General features: G+C 38.5%; 1 protein-coding gene across 1 annotated transcript in view; it reads left to right on the top strand.

Moving 5' to 3' along the window:
- The first annotated feature begins 22,356 nt into the window (after positions 1–22,356).
- Tmtc2 (transmembrane O-mannosyltransferase targeting cadherins 2) overlaps positions 22,357–23,622 on the top strand; it is a 178,796-nt gene continuing 177,530 nt past the window's right edge. Inside the window, exon 1 of the mRNA XM_035451286.1 lies at positions 22,357–23,162. Within this exon, the coding sequence (XP_035307177.1) occupies positions 22,415–23,162 (748 nt within the window). The 5' untranslated portion in view covers positions 22,357–22,414. The remainder of the gene's footprint in view (positions 23,163–23,622) is intronic.

The raw sequence follows: 23,622 nt of genomic DNA, 5'->3' as shown, positions 1-23,622 counted from the left end.
TGAAGTTTACAAAGGAAAATGAGTCAAGGAAGGAGTTTAAGACCTAGTGTGGGATGATATGGGGCATTGTAAAACATGCTGTGGTTCCCCAAAAGTAGGATGAGCAACTTCCATTTGGCCTGTGGGCTATGCTTTCTCTAAACTCAAGGAAGGGTCCCTTTCAGATGGGCCTGGGGATTAGACTCAGGAGTTGACGTTCCCAGTTATTGAGTGGGTGTCCCATAATAGCATAGGCCTCATTCTTCAGCATTATAAAAGCACTTGTTTTCTGACCACTAGTCTTATTTTGCTTTTTACTGAGTAGTACTTGGCATATTGTTCTCCCCTCCTAATGAGAAAAACAGGGTGTCCTTAAGGGCATTCTCCTAGGTCTGTTCTTCCAGCCTTGCCAAACAGAGTTCAGATATGCTCATGAATGTCCATGAGGCACAAAATCCCTCTTTGTTTTGGACTGTTTCAAAGAGGAAGATAGAAAAAAGAGAAAAAATTACAAGCATCCCTTTTTTACATCACAGAATAAATACTCTATCGGCACTGAATTTCACCCAGTTAAGTATGCAGTGAAAACGACACCCAAATTGGACTTGTGATGAATAAATAATGCATCTCATTGAAGTCCCTCTTTGCTGCTCTCCTAACACTCTGTCTGGGGTTCGTTATTACATCATTCAGCTCAGTTTTTGATAACCCCCTGCCTCAGAGGAATCAGACTGACTGACAGGGATATCATGGTTATCAGGTTACTCAGACTCAGGACTGTCAGTTTCACAGAAAACTTGATGCACTTTACAAAAGAGTGAGATCCATTGTCATCACCCAGTAAATGCCTGGGACAATGAAAATGCTAATTTGATGTTGATTTCTCAAGTAAAATTTGAGCTATAGAAAGCCAGATCATGAATGTATTAAAGAGTCCTTAAAGGGTATAATGGGGTGGAGCTGGTAAAACTGTTAGAGCAGATGCGTGAAGTTATACTTTGTGCGGTGTGTGACACAATGGAGACTGTTAGAATTTTATTTTTGTGTATGCATTCTGGTTTTGTGCCTACTGATCAGTGTCCTTTCTTCAGAAAGGATAAGGAGAAATCAGAAGGGAAAAACGGAACCTAGTGTAGTGCCAATGTGTGTGATGGTACAGTGGCAGGAAGGTCACCGTGCCCTTGCTCTCCTCTCCATGTGTCTTTGCAACGCTGCAGTGTCCAGATGGCTCCCGTATGCTCTGTTGGTCTGATTATAACTCTTGCATCAAGTGAAATAGCATGAATTCAGAATTTAATTCGTGTTTCTTCAGTAATTATAACCTTGATTAGTGAAGTCAGTGTTTCTGTTCCAAGGGACATTTCCCCCCTTTCCCTACATGTTTATACATTTCATTTCAGGCAAACAAGCTGCGGTAATCATCATGATCGCCATTGAGATGATAGAGAATCCATGACACCTATGTTTTGTTACATGGTTTTCATTTCCATATAGTTAAGTTGTAAGCAAACCAATAAGGAGAACACGGAGAAAATGAAGGGAAACAATTTAAGGCTGAGTGAGTTTTCAGTGAGTGAAGCAACAGAAAAACACCCCACGGTTTCTTCAGTCTGTGGCTACACAGATAGCACATTACCAAGTACAGGTATGTGGAGATGCTTGCTACATGCAGTATCAATTCTGAAAGTTAAAAAAAAAAAAAAAAAACTTATTTAAGTAAAGAAAGTAGTTACATCTGTTTGGTTGATGCAGTTGTGCATGACTGTAATCCTGCCTCTTGGGAGGGTCACTGGATATTTGAACTACATAGATAGACATTGCCTCAAAAAGCCAAAAGGGGAAAGCAAACAAACACAAACCCCCAAAATAGAAATTTTTGTCCACTTAAGAAGTAAAAAATATGAAAATGCTTTAATTTTGTGAATCTAAAATTGCTGAGTCATTGGTATTAGTAGGTCAGCTGCTTGAGAGTTATGTCTTGTTTTTTCCTGTAGAGCTACCTGGAAGTACTTCCATTGTGTAATTTATGTGTGAGAATGTATGTGTTGGGTTGTGCAATCTAAGAGAAGAACCTGCAAGAATAAAAACATCATAATATGGTCGGCTTATAGCCAATTTACGTATGAATGTTGTGAGTTCATTTCCACATTATATGGAACGTTTAGTTTTCTTAGTTTGAAGTGATAGGCAACAATGCCCCAGTTTATTTGTCCATTGTACATAATTTCTTCTCAGAATCTTTATCACGTAGTGTGATAAAGATTAATCTTGAGTCCTGTTTTTAGAGAGGTATGTGAATGTTAGGATGTGGGCTCTGATTTTCAAAGGTGAGATCATAGGTAATTCTTTGAGGGTCTGACTGGGGAAGGTGAGACGCTGAGGGTGAGCCGTGGAGGGTCACCAGAGCCCTGCTTCTGTTTTGTATTTTGTTTTGTTTTCTTTTTATGAGTTGCTAAGATCTCGTGTAGCTTTGGCTCACCTCCTACACCCCATGTCAATGAAGCTGACTTGAACGTCTGATCCTCCTGCTCCTACCCCACGTGTGAGGGTTTCACTTCCAACCCTGGTCTCTCCCTGCACAGCCAGCTTGCCATGCCATCCCCACTGTAATGTGCCCAAAACCCTGTTTTAGTCACTCTTCTATTGCTGTGAAGAGACACCATGGCTAAGGCAACTCTTATAAAGGAAAACATTTAATTGGGGGATTGCTTGCAGTTTCACAGTATTAGTACTTTACCATGGCAGCATACAGATAGGCAAGGTGCTAGAGAAATAGCTGAGAGCTACACATAGGCAACAGCCAGAGAGAAGGAGGGAGGCACTGGGGAGGAAGAGGGAAAGACACCCTGGTCTTTTGGAACCTCCAAGCCCACCCCCACAGACACACTTTCCCCAACAAGGCCTCACCTGCTAATCCTTCTCAAACAGTTCTGCTTCTTGATGACTAAGCTTTCAAATGTATAAACTTAGGGGATCAATTTTCTTGAAACCACTATCCCTGAAACTGTGAAACAAAGTACATTCTTCCTTGAAGCTTCTGCCAGTTATTTTGTCATGATGGTCAAAAGTAACTAGTAGTAGGGTCAGCAGGATGGCTCAGTGGGTGTTTGGATCCATAGCAGTCGTGTAAAAGGTGGACGGCTACAAACCTAGTGCTGGGAAACACAGCGATAGGTATCAGGTGCTTGCTGGCTGTCCAGCCTTGCTAAGTCAGCAAACTCCAGGTTCAGTGAGACACACTGTCTCAGAAAAATAAGGGAGGAACAACAGAGGGATTCACCCAGTGTTCCCCTCTGTCTCCCAGGAGACCATGCATGAATGAGGGAGCACACATGCACAAGCATGCATGCATATCACACAGCACACAGGTAACTAATGCCATAGATGTTGCCATTTCTCCCAGCATCTATGTATTTATGAATGCTTTATTTGCTATTTTGGGGAGCGGTTGATACATAGGACTTTGGCCATTTTCCAACCTCATTGGAACAGTTACTGGGATGGATGCTGAATTTAGAGTAACTAGACTGGAATGCTTGCCCTCCTGTTTCCTGTGGCTGATGACTGACAGTGAAAGGAAAGTGCCTTTCAGGGATCATTGTGAACACCATCCTTTGATTGTTTGTTTGTTTGACTGAAAATAAGTACACATTGTCAATGCCAGTACTTCACTTCTAACTTCCCTCTATTGTGAATTTCTTGTTCTTATCTCCCAATTTTGTAGCCTGACTTTTTCCCCTTCAGGCTCAGGAGGGTGCTGTTGCTTCTATATCTGAAAGGGAGCCAGGCTTTGCCATTCTCCCCCCACCATCCTCTTTCCTCTATATTTTCCTTTCAGCCAGGTTTATAGGCAGGAAGATTAGTCCGGTGGCTGCAGGAGCTTGCAGCCTTCATGTCTTATTCTTTTGAGGGAAGGGAGTAGTGTTATCACCTGGAGGTGAATGCTAATCTCTTTTCTGTTCTTACTCTTCCCCAAACTGCCAGGTTATATTGTAGCAGCTGACTCCAGACTCTCCATTATAACAGACCTTCTCACTGAAGCTTTGAAGGTGCCTTTTGTTGCTGATGTTCAGTCTTTTACTTGATTTCTCACAGGGAGGGCTTGAGATTGTCAAACGATGGTATTTTCTAGTTGGTGAAAAACTTCTCCAAATACACGGGGCACCTTAAAAATGTTACACTATTCAGATGAAATTCCTTTTACAGGAACTTAAATTTCAGTAGAATATATAGCATGCTGAGACAAACCTAACGGCTTCAGGAAACTCATTATTTAAAATTGATATTTAATGAGCGTGTTATATGAAGGTGATGTTGGGATGGATGACTGTGTTTTAGAAAAAACTTCAGGATTCGTCATGAGTTTTATTGGTTATATCAAATTTGAATGGTCAGTAGCCATTTCGTGGGTAAACTGTTCTAAACCAGAGACTGTGGCATGAAACTGAGTGCTCCTGAATAAGGAGATATAGTCTCTTTAATTTCTGTTTGTTTTTCAAAGGTTGGAAGGGATACTGGTGGGGACCTGATAGAAAAACTTAAAAGTGCTCCATTATTTTGATGGATAGCTATATTAAGAACCACTTGTGGACAGTGAGACTCCCATTCAGTATTATTAAATTTAATATAATTCTCATTAAAACAACAGGATTAATGACAGGAGGAGAGTATTAAAACCTATCCCTCTAACTATTACCCCCTCTCTTGGCAGATTTTTGGTCCACAGAAGTTTGGTATTTGGGGAGCTAAGATAAGAGATAGTGAATAATCTTCATGCCCCATTCAGGTCTAGTGCTTTTGGCATTAAATGTCTTCCTTCCTCTCTTTTAATATTTAAAGACTTGTTAGTATGGGAGATTCCAACCAGCCAGTTGGACTTCCACTAGATTCGAGATGAGTTAACAGAACTCCATGTAGCTATCGTTTTAGGTCATCACTAATTGCAATTCTGTCATTAAAAAACAAATCATAAAACCTCAAAACCTGTCCTGTAGGTTTCTTTACAGTATTGGTAACTCCTGGCTTCTGTTTCATGTGAAGTTGGTGGTTATGGCTTGTTCATGCTTAGTTCTTCTTGGCTCCTAGTTTTTCTTTCCCATACTAGGTGCACCAGGAGTCTTAGCTTCTTTTTCTGCACCCTGGTGCTCCAGCTTGACTTAAACCCACTGGTAAATAGTGTATTTACTTAGTAACTGTCATAGACTTAACACAAAGCATGCTTTTCATTCAAATTCCATTCAAATTTTTATTTGACTTAGTTCACCCCACAATTACAGATCTCTTCCTATGATGGTGTCGAGATTCAGATTGGTCCAGAAATAATTATTTGATAGTAGGCTGTCTGTTCAATTCTTCCCAGATCTCTACTTCAGTGCTACACAAACTCACAGGACCAAAAATTTCAAGTATGCTTGGTACATATTACTGAATTATATTTGTTTTCATGCTGTAACTTATAACTCCAGGGATGTAGTGGGGCTTTTTAAAATGCCACTTCTTGACTTGTACCAGGTTTTCTTTGGAGCCACAAATCAGCTCCCAAATCATGATATGGAGATTTCTTATTAGTCGTGAATGCTTGGCTTTAGCTTTGTTTCTAGCTAGCTCTTATAGCTTAACCTGTTTCTCCTGATCTGCATTTTGCCTCAGGGCTTTTTAAAAAATCTTTTCTGTCCTTCTATCTTAATTTCACTGCTTCTCCTGTCTGGCTGCCTCGCTTCTGGCCCCATGCCTGTCCCTCTCTTTCCCCCTTGTTCTCTTCATTCTTCTTGGGTCTCAAGACTAGATTCCTGCTTCTATTTATTCTGTCTGTCTAATGGTACTGCCTATCCCCCACCTGCCTAGCTATCGGCAATTCAACTTTTTATTAGACCAATCAGGTGCATTAGGCAGGGAAGGGGAAAAATGCAACACATTTTTACATAATTAAACAAATTCTTACAAATGCAACATAAACAAATGTAACACGTCTTTACATAGTGCAAATAATTTTCCCATTTGGAACGTGGTCTTAGCTTTAGGAAGAAAGTGCTGAATTTAAGTTGTCAAAGCAGCAATCTGAAGTTTCTGGTTCTTGGACAGGATAATTTGTAGTCTTAGATTTCCTTGCACTTTTCAGTATAGTCTTCTCTATAGAGGTACTTACATCTATATTGTTTATAAAGGATGGGAACTAACCACTCTAAATTCATTAGCATCCATTTGCATATATACAAAGCTGGCTGCAATAATAAAACCACCATTAGACTGACTGTGTGCTAGGTGTCTTCTTGCTACATTGTGTTAGGATATATATTATTCACCTAATGCACAATTAGGGATAGAGATAAGAACTTATTGGTGTGAAATAATTTGTCCACAAATTCACAGGTCTTGCACAGTGAAAAAGAGTTTCATGCAAATTTTTCACCCCCAAAGCTCATGAGCTTTCTACTGCATTATTCTTACACAATTTTAGTGAAAATGGAGGATCTAAATAGTGTCATAAAAAATAATTTGTTGGGCATTGGGATCAGGGCAATTTACCTCTATTGCATTTAAATATAAATAGTCTGTTCTTCCACATGCAATATATCATTTTATGGGTGATAAAAATGTAAAGGTGGGTAGTGTTTTATTCCAGCACCTGCCTGTAGTAGACAATAATTGTGCATATCTACAGCACTATGTACTCTGCACTAAATGCTCACAAACCCTACATAAAGTACTAGAGAAACACAAATATCATGCACACAAATTAAGTCAGATAAAAGGAGAGCCTTATGGCATGTAAACGTCTCGTAAGTTTGTGGTGTGTGTGTGTATCAGGGAGAGGGCAGACAGGATCTCCTGTGTAGCTCTAATAGCTGGCCTTGAATTCACTATGTATACCAGCCTGTTTTCAAACTCACAGTGACCCTTCTGCCTTTACCATCTAGATGCTGGGGTTAAAAGCATCACCATCACTCCTAATTTTATTTTTTAGTTACCACTTATTTGGTTTTGACTCGGGTACTAGTCATCTTTTTTAAACATTCATTGCCTTATATGACCAATTTGTCACATGCTTTCTAGTGTGTGTGTAGTTTACGAATATGTGTACACATATGTGTTCAGATCCATTTACATGGACGAATGTCCCCTTGGAAACCAGAGATCCATTTCTAATGTTTGCCTCCATTCCTCTCCTATTTATTTGAAACAGTGTTTCACTTCCCCTGGAGTTTGCTGTTTTGGCTAGAGGGGCTGGATAGTGAGTCCCTGGAAACTACTTATCTCCCTGAGGTGCCATTTGCTTATCTCTTCCTAAAATATTATTGCAGTGTTGATATGCAAGTAGTGTGTGTGCCATGGAGATGTCTTTTTAGTGTGGTTTGTAAAGAATACTTAATTGTATATGTGTGCTCTGTGTCTATATGTACCTTTGTGAGTTATGGCAGTTGTGATCCTTCTGAAGGAAGCTTTTCTACAATAGCAGTTTGTCCTCCCTCCTTCCTTCCCTCCCTCCCTCCCTCCTCTCCTCCTCTCCCCCCTCCCTCCTCCCTCCCTCCCTCCCTCCCTCCCTCCCTTTTATTGAAAATAGATTTTTTCCTCATGTTTTCTTCTCCATCTACACCTCCAAGCCCCCTCCCATCCAGACCACCCCCTTTTCTGTCTCATTAAAAAACAGGCTTCTATGCGACAATAATAAAATAAAATATAAGATAAAACAAATGCTAACACCTCAGAATTGGACAAACAAACAAAAGGAAGAAAGCTCAAGAGAAGGCATGAATCAGAGGCCTGCTTGTTCACACACTCAAGAATCTCATAAAAACACTAAACTGGAAGCCATGATGTCTGCTCAGAGGATCTGTGTTGTAAAAAGAGATATGCTAAAAACAATAAGACTTTTTTGTTTTGGTTTTTCAAGACAGGGTTTCTCTGCGGCTTTGGAGGCTGTCCTGGAACTAGCTCTTGTAACAATAAGGCATTTTTAAAAAGTTCCCTGACAAGACATTGTAAGGCAAGGAGCCTCCACAGACGCCATTGATCTCTTTTGCTGTTGGCCCTCTGCTCCTGGGCATGCAGCCTTCCTTTACAAGTCCTTTGTTTCCCAAGGAGACTCCCTCGATGGAAACTAAATTCTCATTTGCAGGCGGTTATCAATTGGAGATTGTATCTGAGTTGGGGATGAGGGCAGGTGCCCACTTCTTCTTCCAGCTCTAGGACCCCACCAGGTGCAGACCCCTGCCGGCCCTGTGCATGCTGCCTCAGTCTCTATGAGCTCATAAGGGCATGGATCCTGTTGATTAGAGGGCCTTGTTTTCTTGGTGTCCTCCATTCCTCTCAGATGCCAAGCCATGGCTCCTGTTGACACAAAGAATACTCTTCTATATAGCTTTCTTTAAAACAGTGCACATTCCCTTACTTTATATGTAAAACTTAGGGGGCTAGATATGATTCTCACTTAAAAATACTGCTCAAATGCAATAATAGTGTGTATAAACTCTGAGCTATTCAATTTTATAGTAAGAAACATTTATTCTTGACATGAGGAAATATGCTAATGTTTACAGTAAATGAAATGAAAGCTATAGGTCGATTCGTGTTAGTTCACGCCAGGCCTTTTTTGTTTGTTTTTATTAGTTTTAACGGGACATAATTCATAATGCCATCAAATTGCTCTAATTAAATATGCAGTTATTGGCTTAGAGCACAATTCTGAGGCTCTGTGCAATTGCCACAGCCTTAATCCTGAAATGCAATTAAGGGTAGGAATTTTGGACTTGTAGTTATCGCTGTTTCATAGATGTAGGATTTTGTGTTTGTTCTTGTTTGACTTTTAAATTCTAACAAGGCCTATTGGGAAAAGTTTTGACCTCAAACAATGTGGGTCAGTAAACCTGCTTAGAGTCTCTGAAATGCCTGTGCACTCACTGGTGTCTTTGATATGCTTGGCTGTCTTATTTATTGTTTAACAAATTCGTAATGGAGTTTGAGTAATCAGAGTATTCTTTCAGGGGTTGTGTGTGGGTCAGAATTCTTGGATCCTTAATTTGTTTTTACAAAACAATGATAAATTGTGGGCTCCCATATAAATACAGTTTTCTAGAGTAGGAATCTTATGTCAGTATTTGATTGGCTCTCCTGGCTGTGTGTATTTGGTGCCTGTAGCCCTTGCTTTTCCAAGGAGTGTCAGTGGCTTACAGTGTAAACATGAAAGAGAGCGAGTGCCTCTTGCTTTTCCTCATGCATTTGTTTTACATGTGTCGGGTATGTGCTGCAGTAATTAGATTGCATTTCAGATACAAAACTGACTTTTTAAAAGCTGTGACTTGGTGTTCTGTTGTCAAAGAAGAAAGGTGTTAGAAAATCTGGGATAAAATTTCCATTTCATTACCTATTTGAATAAAAAAGGAAGTGTATTTTCAGACAAGCTAAAAAACACTTACGAAAAAGATGGAATTTAAGCAATTTCTTGATGCCTTTAAAGGAATGGCCACCCTAAGATATGGCCAAGCTTCCTTCCTGGACTCAAATGCACTTCGGAACAACTTTAAAAGAGCAATAACATCAAGTTAATTATGGCAGAATGAGTCTATAAAAGTTTAATATACCATTAAGACATTAGCTGATTTACATCAGATTTATGTAAAGGTCATTTGGACCTGCACCTCTGTATCCAGCTGGTTTTTTTTTTCCCTAGATTAATTATGAAAAAGCCTCTGAAAAATGTTAGACATTTGAGAGAAGTTGTGATTTCTGAGATAAAGGGAACATGCTGGGAACAGTATGGCCATGTGGCATAATGACATGAACCCTACAGTTCTAATCAGGAGCCCTGCCTCTCATACAGGCTTTGCCTCTACCTAATTGTGTAATTTTCGACAAGCCATTTAACCTCTTCAAGAGAGTATTTCCCTGATAGGAACATGCCTGAGGAGGCCTCCAAGACAAATGATATCATTCTCGTTTGTTTGTTTGTTTTAATAACAGTATTTAAAAATAATTTTAGTGGATTTCTTTTGTAAAACTATAACCATGCTTGTCTTTGAAACAAGCTGGAAAGACATATTTTGTGTGGGGATATTACATTACCATTTCTAGGAACAAAATTTCAGATCCTGACACATTCCAATAATGTTTCTTTTGTCCCCCCCCCACTGCTTTAAGACAATCTCCTGCCTCCCAGGCTAGCCTCAAACTTGCTATGTGGCCTCAAAGGATAACCTTGAACTTGTGATTTTCCTTCTTTCCTAGGCTGAGGTTCCAGGGTTGTGCCACTCATTTTTTCCTGTGCTGGGGATCAAAGCCAAGGTGGTAATGCATGTTTAGCAAACACTCTATGAACTGAACTGTATCCCCAGATCTATAATAAAGTTTTGTGAAAACCAAGTGTGAACTGTGAGCTGGAGAGCTGTGTGTTTCAGAGTAGTACATTTGTGTCTAAAAGGATAGTCCCGTGGTGTGTCCATTTTATCATGATGATGTTGTCCTTTCCATTGTCTTTGGTAGATTTAAAGCTTGACAGGTTGTCTAAAATGTAATCTCTTGTGAGTGTATCTCCCTTTCTAATACTTTACGAATGAGTCATTTTACATTAGGTGTGTTATTTTATTATCACAAGTTGACTTTAATCTCTTGTTCTCTTATAAAACGGTAGAAATATATAAAAAAAAACTGTGAAAACATATGAAAACTATTGCACATTTTAAAAGTATGAAAACTCTCTCATGCACTGGAATTTTCCTTTATCTATTGCACTTTTTAAATCTATCCAAGGAAATAATATTAACATGAGCATCAGACTCCCCAAACTCACTGCAGAATCTCAGGTGTCTGTGCATCTTTTCTGGCAGAGACCACTTGTTCCTGTCTTCTGCTCTGAAAGCCACAGCTGAGGCTGGTGGCACCACCAACAAATGGGAATTGCTGTGTACTGGCCTGCAGTTTGCAGACATCTGATCTTTCTAGTAATGTAGTCGATAAACTGACATGTGTTAGCTGTTGGACTCTCCTAAGAAGTCAAGTTCAGTGATGCCCATCTTTCCACTTTACACAAACTGCATGCATCTTACAAAGGACATTTACACACATTCATCTTTAATTATATCTGGGTCTTTAACATGTCTGCTGAGAGGATGTTCTTAGTTTTAAGTTTTAAATTAAAATTAACAAATGAGGCTTTGCCTTTCTCTTCTTACCGTAATAGTCGAGAACTCTGAGACTTAGAACACTGTAGTTTGTTCAGGCTACACTAAGCCCCCACACCTTTATTTTCTTACTCCAGGTTTTTTCAGGTTCTTAGTGGATCACACTTTGTGTTAGAATCTCCATCAGTTTCTATAGTTCTGAAAGTGAGTTACCTCTGAACTGAACACCAAGATTCATCTGGAGATTCTGAATTTATTCAACACAATCAAAGTAAACTTCCTGAATGACTTCCCCCTAAAGTGCAAGTGAGCAGAAGTTACTTTCCAGGGCTAGCTCACCACCTGGAGAAGTTCAAAGCAGCTGTGAAGTAGAAGAATTAGGGCAATTGAACAGCATTAGAACATTTGGAATTTGGTAATTAAGTTTTGAATTAAAAATGAAAGAATTATAGCTACAAATTTCAACTTGAGCTTGACCTTGTCATGTTTTGTGCCTGGTTTTGAAGTGTGCCACCAGAAGACTAGGAGTTGAAGGATTGGTTCCCAGCAAGGGGTACAATGGAGACTTAATTGGATTATGAGGCCTCTAATTTTATCAGGAACTATTCCATTGAGTCTCTAGCTGAATTGACTGTGATGTGGAGTCATGCTTCAGGAAACAGGTAGCATGGCAGTGCCTTGGAATGGGTACTTCATTTACACCCTTCCACTCTTTCTTCCTGCTTCTTGGATGTTGCAGGATGAGTTTTTCTGTTGTGATATGTCATCCTTGCTATGTTGTTGAGGTCAGGCCTATGTGCTTCATGACCACGGACAAGAACTTTTGAAGCATGGAGCAAAAAAAATTCTTTGTTCCCCAAGTTATGCCTTTGGTAGGATAATCACCTTGGTCTTCTGTTGATCTGTCTTTGGGGAGCAGGTGTTTGTTCATATACCCCCAGGGAATGAACCAAGCAACAAAGCAACACCATTCTCCCCTCCTTCAGTGACTACATATAGCCCTATGGTTTAGTTAGTTAGTTCAGCTTCATAGTTTAGGTGAATTTAAAATATGTTAGAAATTATTTCTTCTGTAAGGGGTGGGATTTATCTAGTGAAGGCACTTTCATATTTTCTTTGTTTTAAATCCCAAGGTAATATAATACCCACTAAAGACAAAATAATAAAATGTTAAAGAAACTGATACCAAATTTGTAGGTTAAGGAAACAGAGCTGCAGGATCACCCGAGCATGGTCACTTTAAAAATCCTGATGTAGACAAGCCTCTTCATAAAGGCATCTGCCCTGCCAACAGGTGGTAATTTACAAGTCCTGTGGGGTTTGCCTGAAAGCACAGATGGTACCAACCCATATAGATACTGTGTTATTTCTAGATACATCCACACACATAATGATCTTTCCACTTTAAGCAAGTGTTCCTTGCACTGTGGTCTTGGCTTTTGCCATTTTGATTGGTCACAACCAAACATGTACAAATCTCATTTCTTCTCTACAATTCATAGGTAAAAGATTCATTCTTATTGTTGAACTTAAACCACAGTATACATTTTTTTCCTCATTAAGCCAATAACTTTTACCTTTTTGAAGTGACTCTTTTATAATTTTTTGACATATTCAAAAAACAAGCCTCACTATTGTTGGAATATATTAAGGACAATAAAATGAACTTCAGCATAAATACTGATGTTAGAAAACATTCTAATATGCACATTGGCCTTTAAGTAAATGACTATGGGTCAATAGATCCGATTTATAGCTTACAAATTTTCTTGAGATATTTTTCATTTAATATTTTTGGGTAGTCACAGCCAAAGAAAAAATAGAATAATTAATGCATGTTATTTTGTTTTGTTTGTTGTAGCTACATAGACCATAGAGGCTGAATTGAGATCTTTGTCATCATCTTTGGATTCCAACAGAACTACAATTGCACTCAGTCTTTGTCTAAACAATTTCCTTTAATGTTGTATGTTTGTTAATTCAAGCATTTTTACACTCACACATCTCGAGTTACATGCCTCCTATGGGCCTATTCTTGCCTAGTTACTACACACAGTATAAAAGACAACAGAAAGGAAGTTCTCCCTCTTACAGAGCTACTATTCTTATGGGAGCGGTGAGATTTGTTTCTGTAAGAACGTGATAATAAGATTATATGCTTAGTGTCACTTTGGACCTTGTAACAACTAAAGACTTGACCTTTACTTTATTTGGTATCTTTCACTTAAGTGGTGTAAGTTTAAAATTGGAGAGCTTGGAGAAAGCAGAGATTAATATAGCCTGGAGAAGTGAAGTTTATTCTGAAGATGAGGGTGAATGGCAGGATATTGGCAGCTTTAGGTCTAAATGTGTGAATTAGGTTGATACCTAGAAAATGTCACAGTAGTATTTTAGATACATTGAAGTTTTGAATACTAAGGAAATATGACTCAAAGTGATTTTGCAATTGCTTAGTTAAAGATAAGAGTTTTTATGTCAGATAATACTACCTTTAATCGAGAGAAAGAGAATGTAGTCTGAGGAGCTGGAGTTTGGAAAAAAACAGAGGTGATAAGGGTGAAGTATGAACTCAGTGTTTTGGTGGTTAAAGCAGATATCTCTGGACTTAGAATGGAAGGACTTAGAATGGTTTGGAAATATTTTTTAAATTGTATCTGTATTTTTATTATATGGATGTTTTCTCTATATGTATGTCTGTTTGTCTGTAGAGGTCCCTATAGAGGTCAGAAGAGGGCATCAAATCCCCTGGAACAGGTGTTACAGGTGGCTGTGAGCCACCACGTGGGCACTGTGAGTCAAACCTGGGTCAGCAGCAAGAGCATCCGGTGCTTATGACCACTGTGCCATCTCTCCAGCCATGGTCTTGAAATCTTTCCTTCTGCCAATTAGCTGTGGGTCTCTGTAACCTTGAGTAACTTGAGTCCCATCTGCCTTTTTTTATGAAAAGACTAATTCACAAAGTTGACAAGTACAAGAGTTTATGAAAGAACTGCTAGTGTCCATAGAAATACACTGCAAAATTTTTAATAAATACTCATAATTAGTGTTGTTACTACTAATAAGTAATTGTCACCACATCCCACAGTGAGATACAATTACAGAATGGAATGTTTTCTAGCCATGCCTGTCTCCACTAGATGCCAGGGCATCATCTGGGAGGTGTAAAATGACTTAACAGGTGTTTGGATTCATTAGCCAATTATGTACAGTTCTTCCTTATCTCGTAATATCTGGTTCTTCCTGAACAATATAATAGAACTTAATTTGTATTCCCTTTACCATATCAATCAGTTGAACTGCATTTGTTTCCATTGTTGAAAGTATGGGTTGATTTAAAAAATGGTACAAAATAAAACAAAACTGGATTTCAGAAATATAATCCATCCTGTAAAATTTCAGGCATGTTTAGTTTAATAGTCATTATGGAAACTGATGCAAAATTAAAATTTCCTGCTAATGCTGCTTGGGCTAGGACCAGTATATATAGTCATTTTCATGATATTAATCAGAATTTATATCACAGTATTAATGTTTTTCAACCTTTGTTCTTGTTTGACTTGATCTTGGCATGAACTGCACAAAATGTTTGTACTTCTGGACATTGTTGAACTGAAGGTGGCCAGCAAGGCATGGCACAGGGGACCCGGAAACTAAGGGTTTTGAACAAGAGTTCATTTAAGTAAATAGGTTCCAGTAAGGTTCTAAAAAACTGATTCCTTCCATTCCCCTTTCCCTTTTGCTTAATCCAAACTAACGGAGTGTCAGTCATGTACCTGGCAAAACTTCATGCTTCTCTCTCAGCAGGGTTCTAAGGGCTGTGAGCCAGTCAAGAAGTGATTGACAGTTCAGTGGGATAGAGGCCACTAGACCACAACTGTCAAAAATTCCCATTATACAAATGCTCTCTGGACTTAATCCAATGATAATAATCTATTAAAACAGGTTGTCTAATCTTATGAGTTAACTTGAAAAGAGAAGTGGATATGGGGTGATTTGCAAAATGTTTGCACGTGTAAGTTCAGTTTATTTAATTTTAAATAATCAGGGCATGGCAACGATTAGTGCTAATTGGAGCTGTATCAGGCTAAAAGAATTATCGAAATATGTCTTGAACATTAATGAGAGATTTAGTCAGTAAATCTCATTTTATTCTGGGGTTTTTAATCCATAATATTTTAAAAAAACAAAGGCATATCTTAGTGATTAAATACTAAGTTTTATCTCAATCTGAAATCACTTGAAATCTAGTACTTTTAATGAAAGCTACGGAGTTATGATTAAAAAGAAAGATAAGAAGCAGGGGTTTTAATGGCCCTAAAAATAGGTATTTAATAAGTGCTGAATTCTCTTCAGTTACTCTGAAGTAGTTAAGTTTCACGACTGCACTGAAAGCACCAACCATTAGAGGAATTCAGAGTTTTCAAGTTTTGTATTTCCACATCTTCAGGGAAGTTTGCCTCTGAGCTTTCTGAATGTTAAAATTTCCATATAGGACTTTTCAAATGAGTATGTGATCAAACCAATTGCACCTCAGAAAAAGCAAAGGAGAGGAACTGGGTATACAGCAGTTACAGGGAGATTCCATCCATTGAGGAACTAACAGGAACAGGCTTCAAAAATAATAATGTGTATTGCCATGTTCCCTCTGCCCCCCCTAAAAAGATGCTTGGAGATATCAGAATGGAACTTGAATGTCAACTATTTTACGTTTTTATTTGTATCTAAACATCTGGCCCATTGCTACTTGACAGCTACATTAATATTTCCTATTGCTATATAAACATGAAGCATGTAACTACTTTATATAGTGAGGGAATGTAATGTGTAGCTTACCATTCACGATTAGGTCTGACTAGTGGAAGGCACTGAAGTGCATGTTTGAGCTCTGGGGATGTGATCCCATTTATCCGTAATATAAATATTATCACCTAGGATGACCGTTTTACCCTTTGAAAGCGCCACGGCCAGAATAAATGCTGCCTCTGTCTGAAGGATACTCATCTTTACCTTCAAATTATTGTTTAGTCTTTTCCCAGATGATCCATGCCTAGCTAGACCTAGTTTTTGTTTTAAAGGCATTTTCTGCAGTCACTAGCCAAGGACATTACTGATCCACAGCTTTTGCTTCTCCTAATACATTTTCAGTTTTTGAAGGAACAAACCATACGGTCCACACTTTGTTTTCTTTCTGTGAGCTGGAATCTGGTCACACTTTGTTCCACTGATGTCCTTGAAGATTTGCTGTAACCCTTCCTTTTTTGTGTTTTGCTCAGCTGGGGGTGGTGACGAGGTGGCAGCCCACTCCTTGTTTAGTTACCTCTATCACCTGTCCTCAGTGGCCCTGTGTTTTCTAGTTCTGCCCAAGTCTTCTGGGAATGACTAATTGTAGTGATAAACCACCAAGTGCCAGAGCGCTGTGCAGGAACTTCTACTTGTTAGCTTGTTGTGGACTCAGATGATAAAACAGATGCTCTCCCATGAGAAAACCTTCTTTCAGAAAATCAGATTGCCTCAGTTGCTTCAATCCAGATAACCACTGTTACTCTATAGACAGGATAAAGATAAGGTTTATGTGAGATGCTTAAGAGGCATTCAGTGAAAGCTTGCATTTTTATTTGTAAGAAACAGCAAAGTCACTTGCCCGTTAGATATTGATTACTCTATCTTTAACAGAAGACAAAGTGTACTTATAGCATCGTCATATGAAAAAGCAAAGCATGGAAATTATGTTCTTCGGAACACTGATCAGGTAGATGAGCATATTAAATAGTATTTGCATGTATAAAATTTTCTTTTGCATATGGTGTCTTTTGAACTTCTATAGGAAAACTCCCACACTCATTAAGTAGCTGTCTATTTTGGTATCTTTGAGAGAAGAGGGCTGTATGGCAGCCTCCCCACTGAGTTAAGTCTCATTATAATTTGTCTCTTTATGTTTGCAAAATGCTGGTCTCCCATGCTTACCTCATTAAGGAGACTGGAATGGCATCTCATAATGGGGTAGTTTGTGGCACGGAAGCCACACAGAGTTTAAAAAAAAAAATTGTTGCAGTTTAATCCATTGGTGCTGGAAATGTATTTGCAAGGGGTTTTCCCAGTTGAAAGGAGATAGAAGCTCCTTTCCCAAATTCAATTAATTGTGAGCTCTTTTGATTTTGTTATTTCCCTTTAGTTATATTTTAAATGTATAGAAAGGGTCTGATACAACCCAAAATGTGTTGAGTCTTTAAAAAGAGGTGTCTTTACTTTATTGTGAACTTTTTTTTTTTTTTTTTTTTTTTGGTCAGTGTTGTTTCTTAGGTGACAGAGGGTATTTTCTTCATATATTTTCTTCATAAAGGCTGGATTGTTTTGTAGCTAACCTGATTTGACCATAGCGCACTGCCCGGTGGGAAGCTCTAAACCTCTTATTTGAAGCTAAACAAGATTACTCAAGAGGCTGGCATTCACAAGCCTCTATTCTTGCATTGGGTTAGGGGCTATGGCACACCCGTGCAGTTCCACTAATTGAACTCTTTGGGTCCTTCAGTTGCAAATAGTTAGCTGCAGAACGGCCTTGCCATGGGTACACAAGAAATTGCTAACCGCTTGATTTCCCCACGTTAGCTTAATGAGGAAGAATGGGTCACCATGCCAACGAAAACACCATAGCAATAGGGTTAGAAGCATATTTCCCCTGATATTTGCCTGTGATTAGGGTTCTATCATACACTGCTAATTCTATAGAGTATCAGAGTAAGTTGAAATATGATTTAAAAATCACTGTCATCTTATTTGATACACGTAAACAGCTGTGGTCAGGGAACCTGAATTCTACTTATTCCAGAAAAAAATTATCGCAGCATTAATTTGAAATTACTTGTTTTATTTTGCTGGCAGCTTTTAGATGCTGACCTACCAAAACCTACTGACATAATTTCATTTGTTTTTGAGGAGCTTTGATTTTTACAACTTTTTAAAAAATAGACATTATTTTAAGAGTAGGTACAAGTTTACCAAAAAAATAAATAAATAAGTAAATAAAAATCTAGAAGCAAAGTGAGAGCCTCATATACATTATTTTCCCTGACAACACTATTTTGCATTCAGATACAGATAAAATAGTAGCAAAACTCTATAACTTATTTATCTACCTCCTTTAAACCTAACATCCCATGACTGTTTCCCAATACCATGTAAGAGAAAACGTTATATTTGTCATAGTCTCATGGTCTTGATCTTGACAGTTTTTGAAACTTTGCTTTTGATAGGTTAGTTTTGAAGATTCCTAGTTAGCTGTTTTGTAGGCTTTGTCTTCATGTTGAATTTGCCTTTAAAAAACGAGTTAGACTGCTTTGAATTTTGAGGTAAAAGTACATTCATAAATGACTGTTTCATCACATCATATCAAGGATGTATGCTTGCAGCATGACATCACCATTAGAGTTGACTTTGATCATCTGTAAGACTGGTTTCTAAGGTTTCTCAGCAGTAAAGAGGTTTCCTTCCCAAACTCCTACTTTGATACTGGGATAGGAAGGAAGCCATTATGCACAGGTCACATTTAGGTTGTGAGAGAGAATTATACTCCCCTTCTTTATAGGTATAATATGCATATAAATTACATAGAATTCATTTACAAAAGCAGATCCATGATAAATGTACCGTACAGACTCATAATACTTTGTTCAGATTACTCCAGCTGGGTTCCTTCCGACCCTTGACATCGATGTTACCCTATGTATGTACTGAGCACGGGTTGCTCTGAGCTTCTCTTGACTATTTCCTGTTCTAGCTCTAGAATCATTCCACATTTCCAAGATGCTCAGTTTTTTTCTTTGTTTGTTTGTTTTTTTGCTTTTAAATTAAAAAGCAAGGATCCAGATACAGGGTAGCAATTACTTCAGATGTGAATAAACAAAAATTGTAATAAGAATGTAAGTAAAATTCTTAAACATTTTAACTGTGATGCTCCTTTTAGATTTTTATGTCCACTGCCTCCTTCTGTTTAATGAATTATAATCTATAAATCCTATAGGTGAATTTTCAATCTATAGTTGATTTACTACACCAAGTTTTATGCTTGGCAGATGTTTTAATGACGTCTGTTGGTCGGTGAATTTAGTGGGAAACATTACTGTGTGTTATAGAGTCAGAATAAATAAATGCTAACTTAATACAAAAAAGTTTTATCACTCCGACCTTCAAGTTCTTAACTCACAAAAACTGATTAAGACCATTCTTTGACTATCTTTGCATCTTTTAAAATACCAGCCATAAAAATCCTGCTATCTTATCTAAATATGGCAAAAAATATTCTTCATCTTGAATATAGGAGCTCTTTATTAAGGAAACTCATTTTTTCCTTTTTATAAAAGATTTCATTTATTTATTATGTATACAGTCTTGTGCCAAGGGCACCAGATCTTATTCAAGGTGGTTGTGAGCCACCATGTAGTTGCTGGGAATTGAACTCAGGACCTCTGGAAGAACAGTCAGTCAGTGCTCTTAACCGCTGAGCCATCTCTCTCCAGCCCTCATTTATCTTTTATAGCGAAACAGATTACCTTCATGGACAACTTGATTGCAGAAAAAACTTTGATTAACCAAAAATATATAAGAGGAGATAATTCCTGATTATACTTTTAGCCATATATTCTTTCTTGTCATATGTTCAAACCATGGTGAGTTTATATCCATGTTTTGTGGTAAAGATCCAGTGGGACTTATTTGGGGCAAGAGTAGAGGGAAGAGAAAGTCTGTTTTATAGATAAAAGGAAAGTAGTAACTTCGGTGATAAATGGAGGACACAAAATATCTGGTATATGATTTGTTGTGTCTGCAGAGCTTTTCTTCTGTTAGGGCTTTCAGGAACTGATTTTTATCTACTTTATTCTTAGAAGCACTATCATCACCAAGGGCTTAATTTGGAATTAAATGAGCCTTATGCTTAAGTAATTTATTCTCATTAGTTTGCCAAAAATGAGTCTCATGATGGGTGTAATACTCCAAGGCAGAATGTTTACATTTTTGTCTCATTGAGATTTACATATTTCTTTTCACTTTCATTTATGTCTCCAAAAACCCAAGATCACAAGACTGCATTAAAGCTGTGTTCTTCAAGAGCAATTTCCCATCAGCCAGAGAGAGAGCTGTGTTAGATGGGCTAGTTCCATTCTTTTCCTTCCTTCCTCCTTCCTTCCTTCCTTCCTTCCTTCCTTCCTTCCTTCCTTCCTTCCTTCCTTCCTTCCTTCCTTCCTTCCTTCCTCCCTCCCTCCCTCCTTCTTTCTTTCTTTCTTTCTTTCTTTCTTTCTTTCTTTCTTTCTTTCTTCCTTTCTTCCTTTCTTTCTTTTTCTCAGAGAGGATCACATGGCTCCACAAGTGTACCAGCACCAATGACCAGGCCAAGGTCTCCTTATTACCTTCCCTTTGTGTTCTAGTTGAGAAGTGATCATTTTGATGTCTTGAGATACATCTCACACATTTATCTATTAAGCTATGGCTTGGTTCCTTTATTAATTTAGCTTTTAATTGTCAACTATACACCTTATATTCCTTGCTTATTTCCTTTGTATGGTTTTCCTGCATCTTGGTAGTTCTGAAAAATCCCTCTACAAATTTCGCATTAAAAGTCTGTGGCTGGCATATTTTCAGTTATTAAGTAAGTCTGAGCAACAATGAAAGAAACTGCCCTAAAAAAACATATCAATACTTGGCTCAATGCAGCTTTTACTTGAATTTATGCATGAATCAGACTATAGGAGTTAAATTAAAAAGTAAAACTTTCACCAGGGAGTCATGGCATACACCTAGCACTCAGGAAGCAGAGGCAGGCAGATCTCTGTGAGTTCAAGGCCAGCCTGCCCTACAGAGTGAGTTCCAGGATAGCCAGGGGTAAGAGGAGAAACTCTATCAAAAAAAACAAAACAAAACAAAAACAAAAACAACCAAAAAACCAAAAAGGAATTAAAGCTTTTGAAGATCTTAAGAAAATGAAAAAAAAATTCAGAGGTAAGTGACTGGAGATTAGCATAGAGACTGGGTTTTATTAGAAGCAGTCTATCACTTTTTATATCATTCATGGAGAAAGCACTCAGAGACATGTAAGTTGTCAGACAGTAACTCAAATGTGGTAGTGAATCCCAAAGCCTTGGAAGTTCTTCTATTGGAAGCATTTTAATATTAACTTATTGATTCAGGGTCCCCTTAATAGTACCACTTATTTCCACATTTTCCAAACCTCACCATTATGCTAGAATGAGTGTATGAGAACATGGAGCTGTGATATCTACCCCTCCTATGTCTTCTACTGCCTCTTTGGACTTAGCTTTGTCTTGTTGCTTGCCTGGGATTGAACATGGGGCCATGTACTTGCTCAGCAAATAATACTACTGCTAGGCTGCATCTCTACCTTTGAGGCATCACTGACAGGATCCGGGTAGCTGTTGCTGATCTTGAACTTGTGGCCTTCCAGCCTCAGCCTCTGCATTGCTGACATTGTCAGAGTGTGTTACCACTCAGCTTTGTTTACTCTGGTTAAAGGGGTTAGCCAGAAAATTAAGAACATGGATGTTTTCTCATTTTCAGGATCTCCTTTCTCTTAAAATCAGGAAATCCTTTATTAAAAGTTAGTTTAAAGACTGTGAACATTGGAAAAAATATTCTTGTGAGGAGTGTAATTAGATATGGCAGATACTCCTCTAGGGACAGTGTGAGTCGGCCATTGAAGATCTGATTTATACAAATGTAAGGAGATTTAAGACAGTAATGTTGAAACTGGCATGGATGTGGCTAAGGGCCCAGATGCCTCAGACCTGAGCAGATATGACTGCTCTTTGCTTCCTCTATGAAGCCGAAATTATAAAAGGAAAGTCACCAGGTGACTGCTGTATTTCACACAGTGCCAATATTGTAGCCCTGCCCTTTCCTTGTGACCTTACACTTTGAGGGAAATACACTGAGTTCATTTTACAGTGGTCAGAACTTAGATGCTTTGGTCATTGATATTTTAGAAAAGGAAAAAGGGGAGGGGGATCTATTTGTGCAAAGCTGTATACAAACTGGGATTCCAGCCATTTTTCAGATGACTATTTCTCTAAGCATGTTTAAAAAGAGATGCAAATGAAATTGTGCATTTGAGACTCGACACTGTGATTTAAATGCCCCTAAAAACATATTTCAGTTTGGTATGTTAATGAAATGTTCTCACATTGCAGTCATGAGGACGTTGTTGACATTTTGTCTCTCTCTTTTGCTTTCAGAGGAAGAACTTGTCTCTCTTTCTCAGCATTAGCTTGTTAACGTTCTGGGGGACCAGCCTTTTGGGTGCCCGGTTATACTGGATGGGAAACAAACCACCAAGTTTTTCCAACTCGGACAACCCTGCAGCTGACTCTGACAGCCTGTTGGCTCGCACATTCACCTTCTTCTACTTGCCTACCAAGAACCTCTGGCTATTGCTCTGCCCAGACACCCTGAGCTTTGATTGGTCCATGGATGCTGTGCCTCTTCTCAAAACGGTTTGGGATTGGAGAAATCTTCACACTGTGGCCTTTTATTCTGGACTTCTCCTCCTTGCCTACTGTGGTTTGAAGAATCCAAGCTTGGAAGGAGAGTGCAATGGGAAAGCTGTGACAAATGGCAAACAGAATGCAAATGGCCATAGCTGCCACGCAGACATAGAGTACCGGAACTCAGAAATTAAGCCCAGCTTTGCATCCAAAGTAGAGAATGGCATTAAAAATAATGTATCACAAAGAACTCAGCTCCCTTCCACTGAGAACATTGTTATTCTATCCTTATCTTTGTTGATAATACCTTTTATCCCTGCCACGAACCTGTTTTTCTATGTTGGCTTTGTAATTGCAGAGCGAGTATTATATATTCCCAGTATGGGCTTTTGCCTTCTGATCACAGTGGGTGCCCGAGCCCTTTATGTCAAAGTCCAAAGGAGATTTCTCAAGAGCCTGGTTTTTTATGCTACAGCAACGTTAATTGTCTTCTATGGACTCAAGACTGCCATCAGGAACGGAGACTGGCAGAATGAGGAGATGCTGTATAGGTCAGGGATAAAAGTAAACCCAGCCAAAGGTAAATGCTTCACTTTCTGTTTTTTCCTGGACACTTTACAATTTGAGCCTTCTAATAGCATTGCTTCTTACCTTAAAACACAGGGTTACAGATGAGATCCACTTATGAGAAACCTGTACCTTCCATCCTTATTTTTGTAAAGACAGTGTAAAACCAACTGGGACACATATTTAGCATTCCATGCTAGTAATAGGAAACTATTTTCTAGTGTTCATGCTTATGTTTCCACGGAAGAATTAAAACTTGTATTGACTGGAAATAAAGACTGTCATAAGAATTTAGAAGAGCGCTTGCCATTTGCCCTTTAAATTATTAATAATTGTCTTTCATTGTAGAATGAAAGTCAAGTTTATATCATTTAAATATAGTCTAGGACTGGTTTCTCAAGCATTACCTGAGGAAAGAACATAGGACTTCGAGGTGAGCTGCCTCTGGGTCTCATTAATTTGTGCCTTAGGTG

The sequence above is a fragment of the Cricetulus griseus genome, assembly GCF_003668045.3.
Source record: "Cricetulus griseus strain 17A/GY chromosome 1 unlocalized genomic scaffold, alternate assembly CriGri-PICRH-1.0 chr1_0, whole genome shotgun sequence".
In the NCBI taxonomy this organism is placed as follows: Eukaryota; Metazoa; Chordata; class Mammalia; order Rodentia; family Cricetidae; genus Cricetulus; species Cricetulus griseus.
The sequence above is the reverse complement of the archived record's forward strand: the minus strand, read 5'-3'. Positions and strand labels throughout refer to the sequence as shown.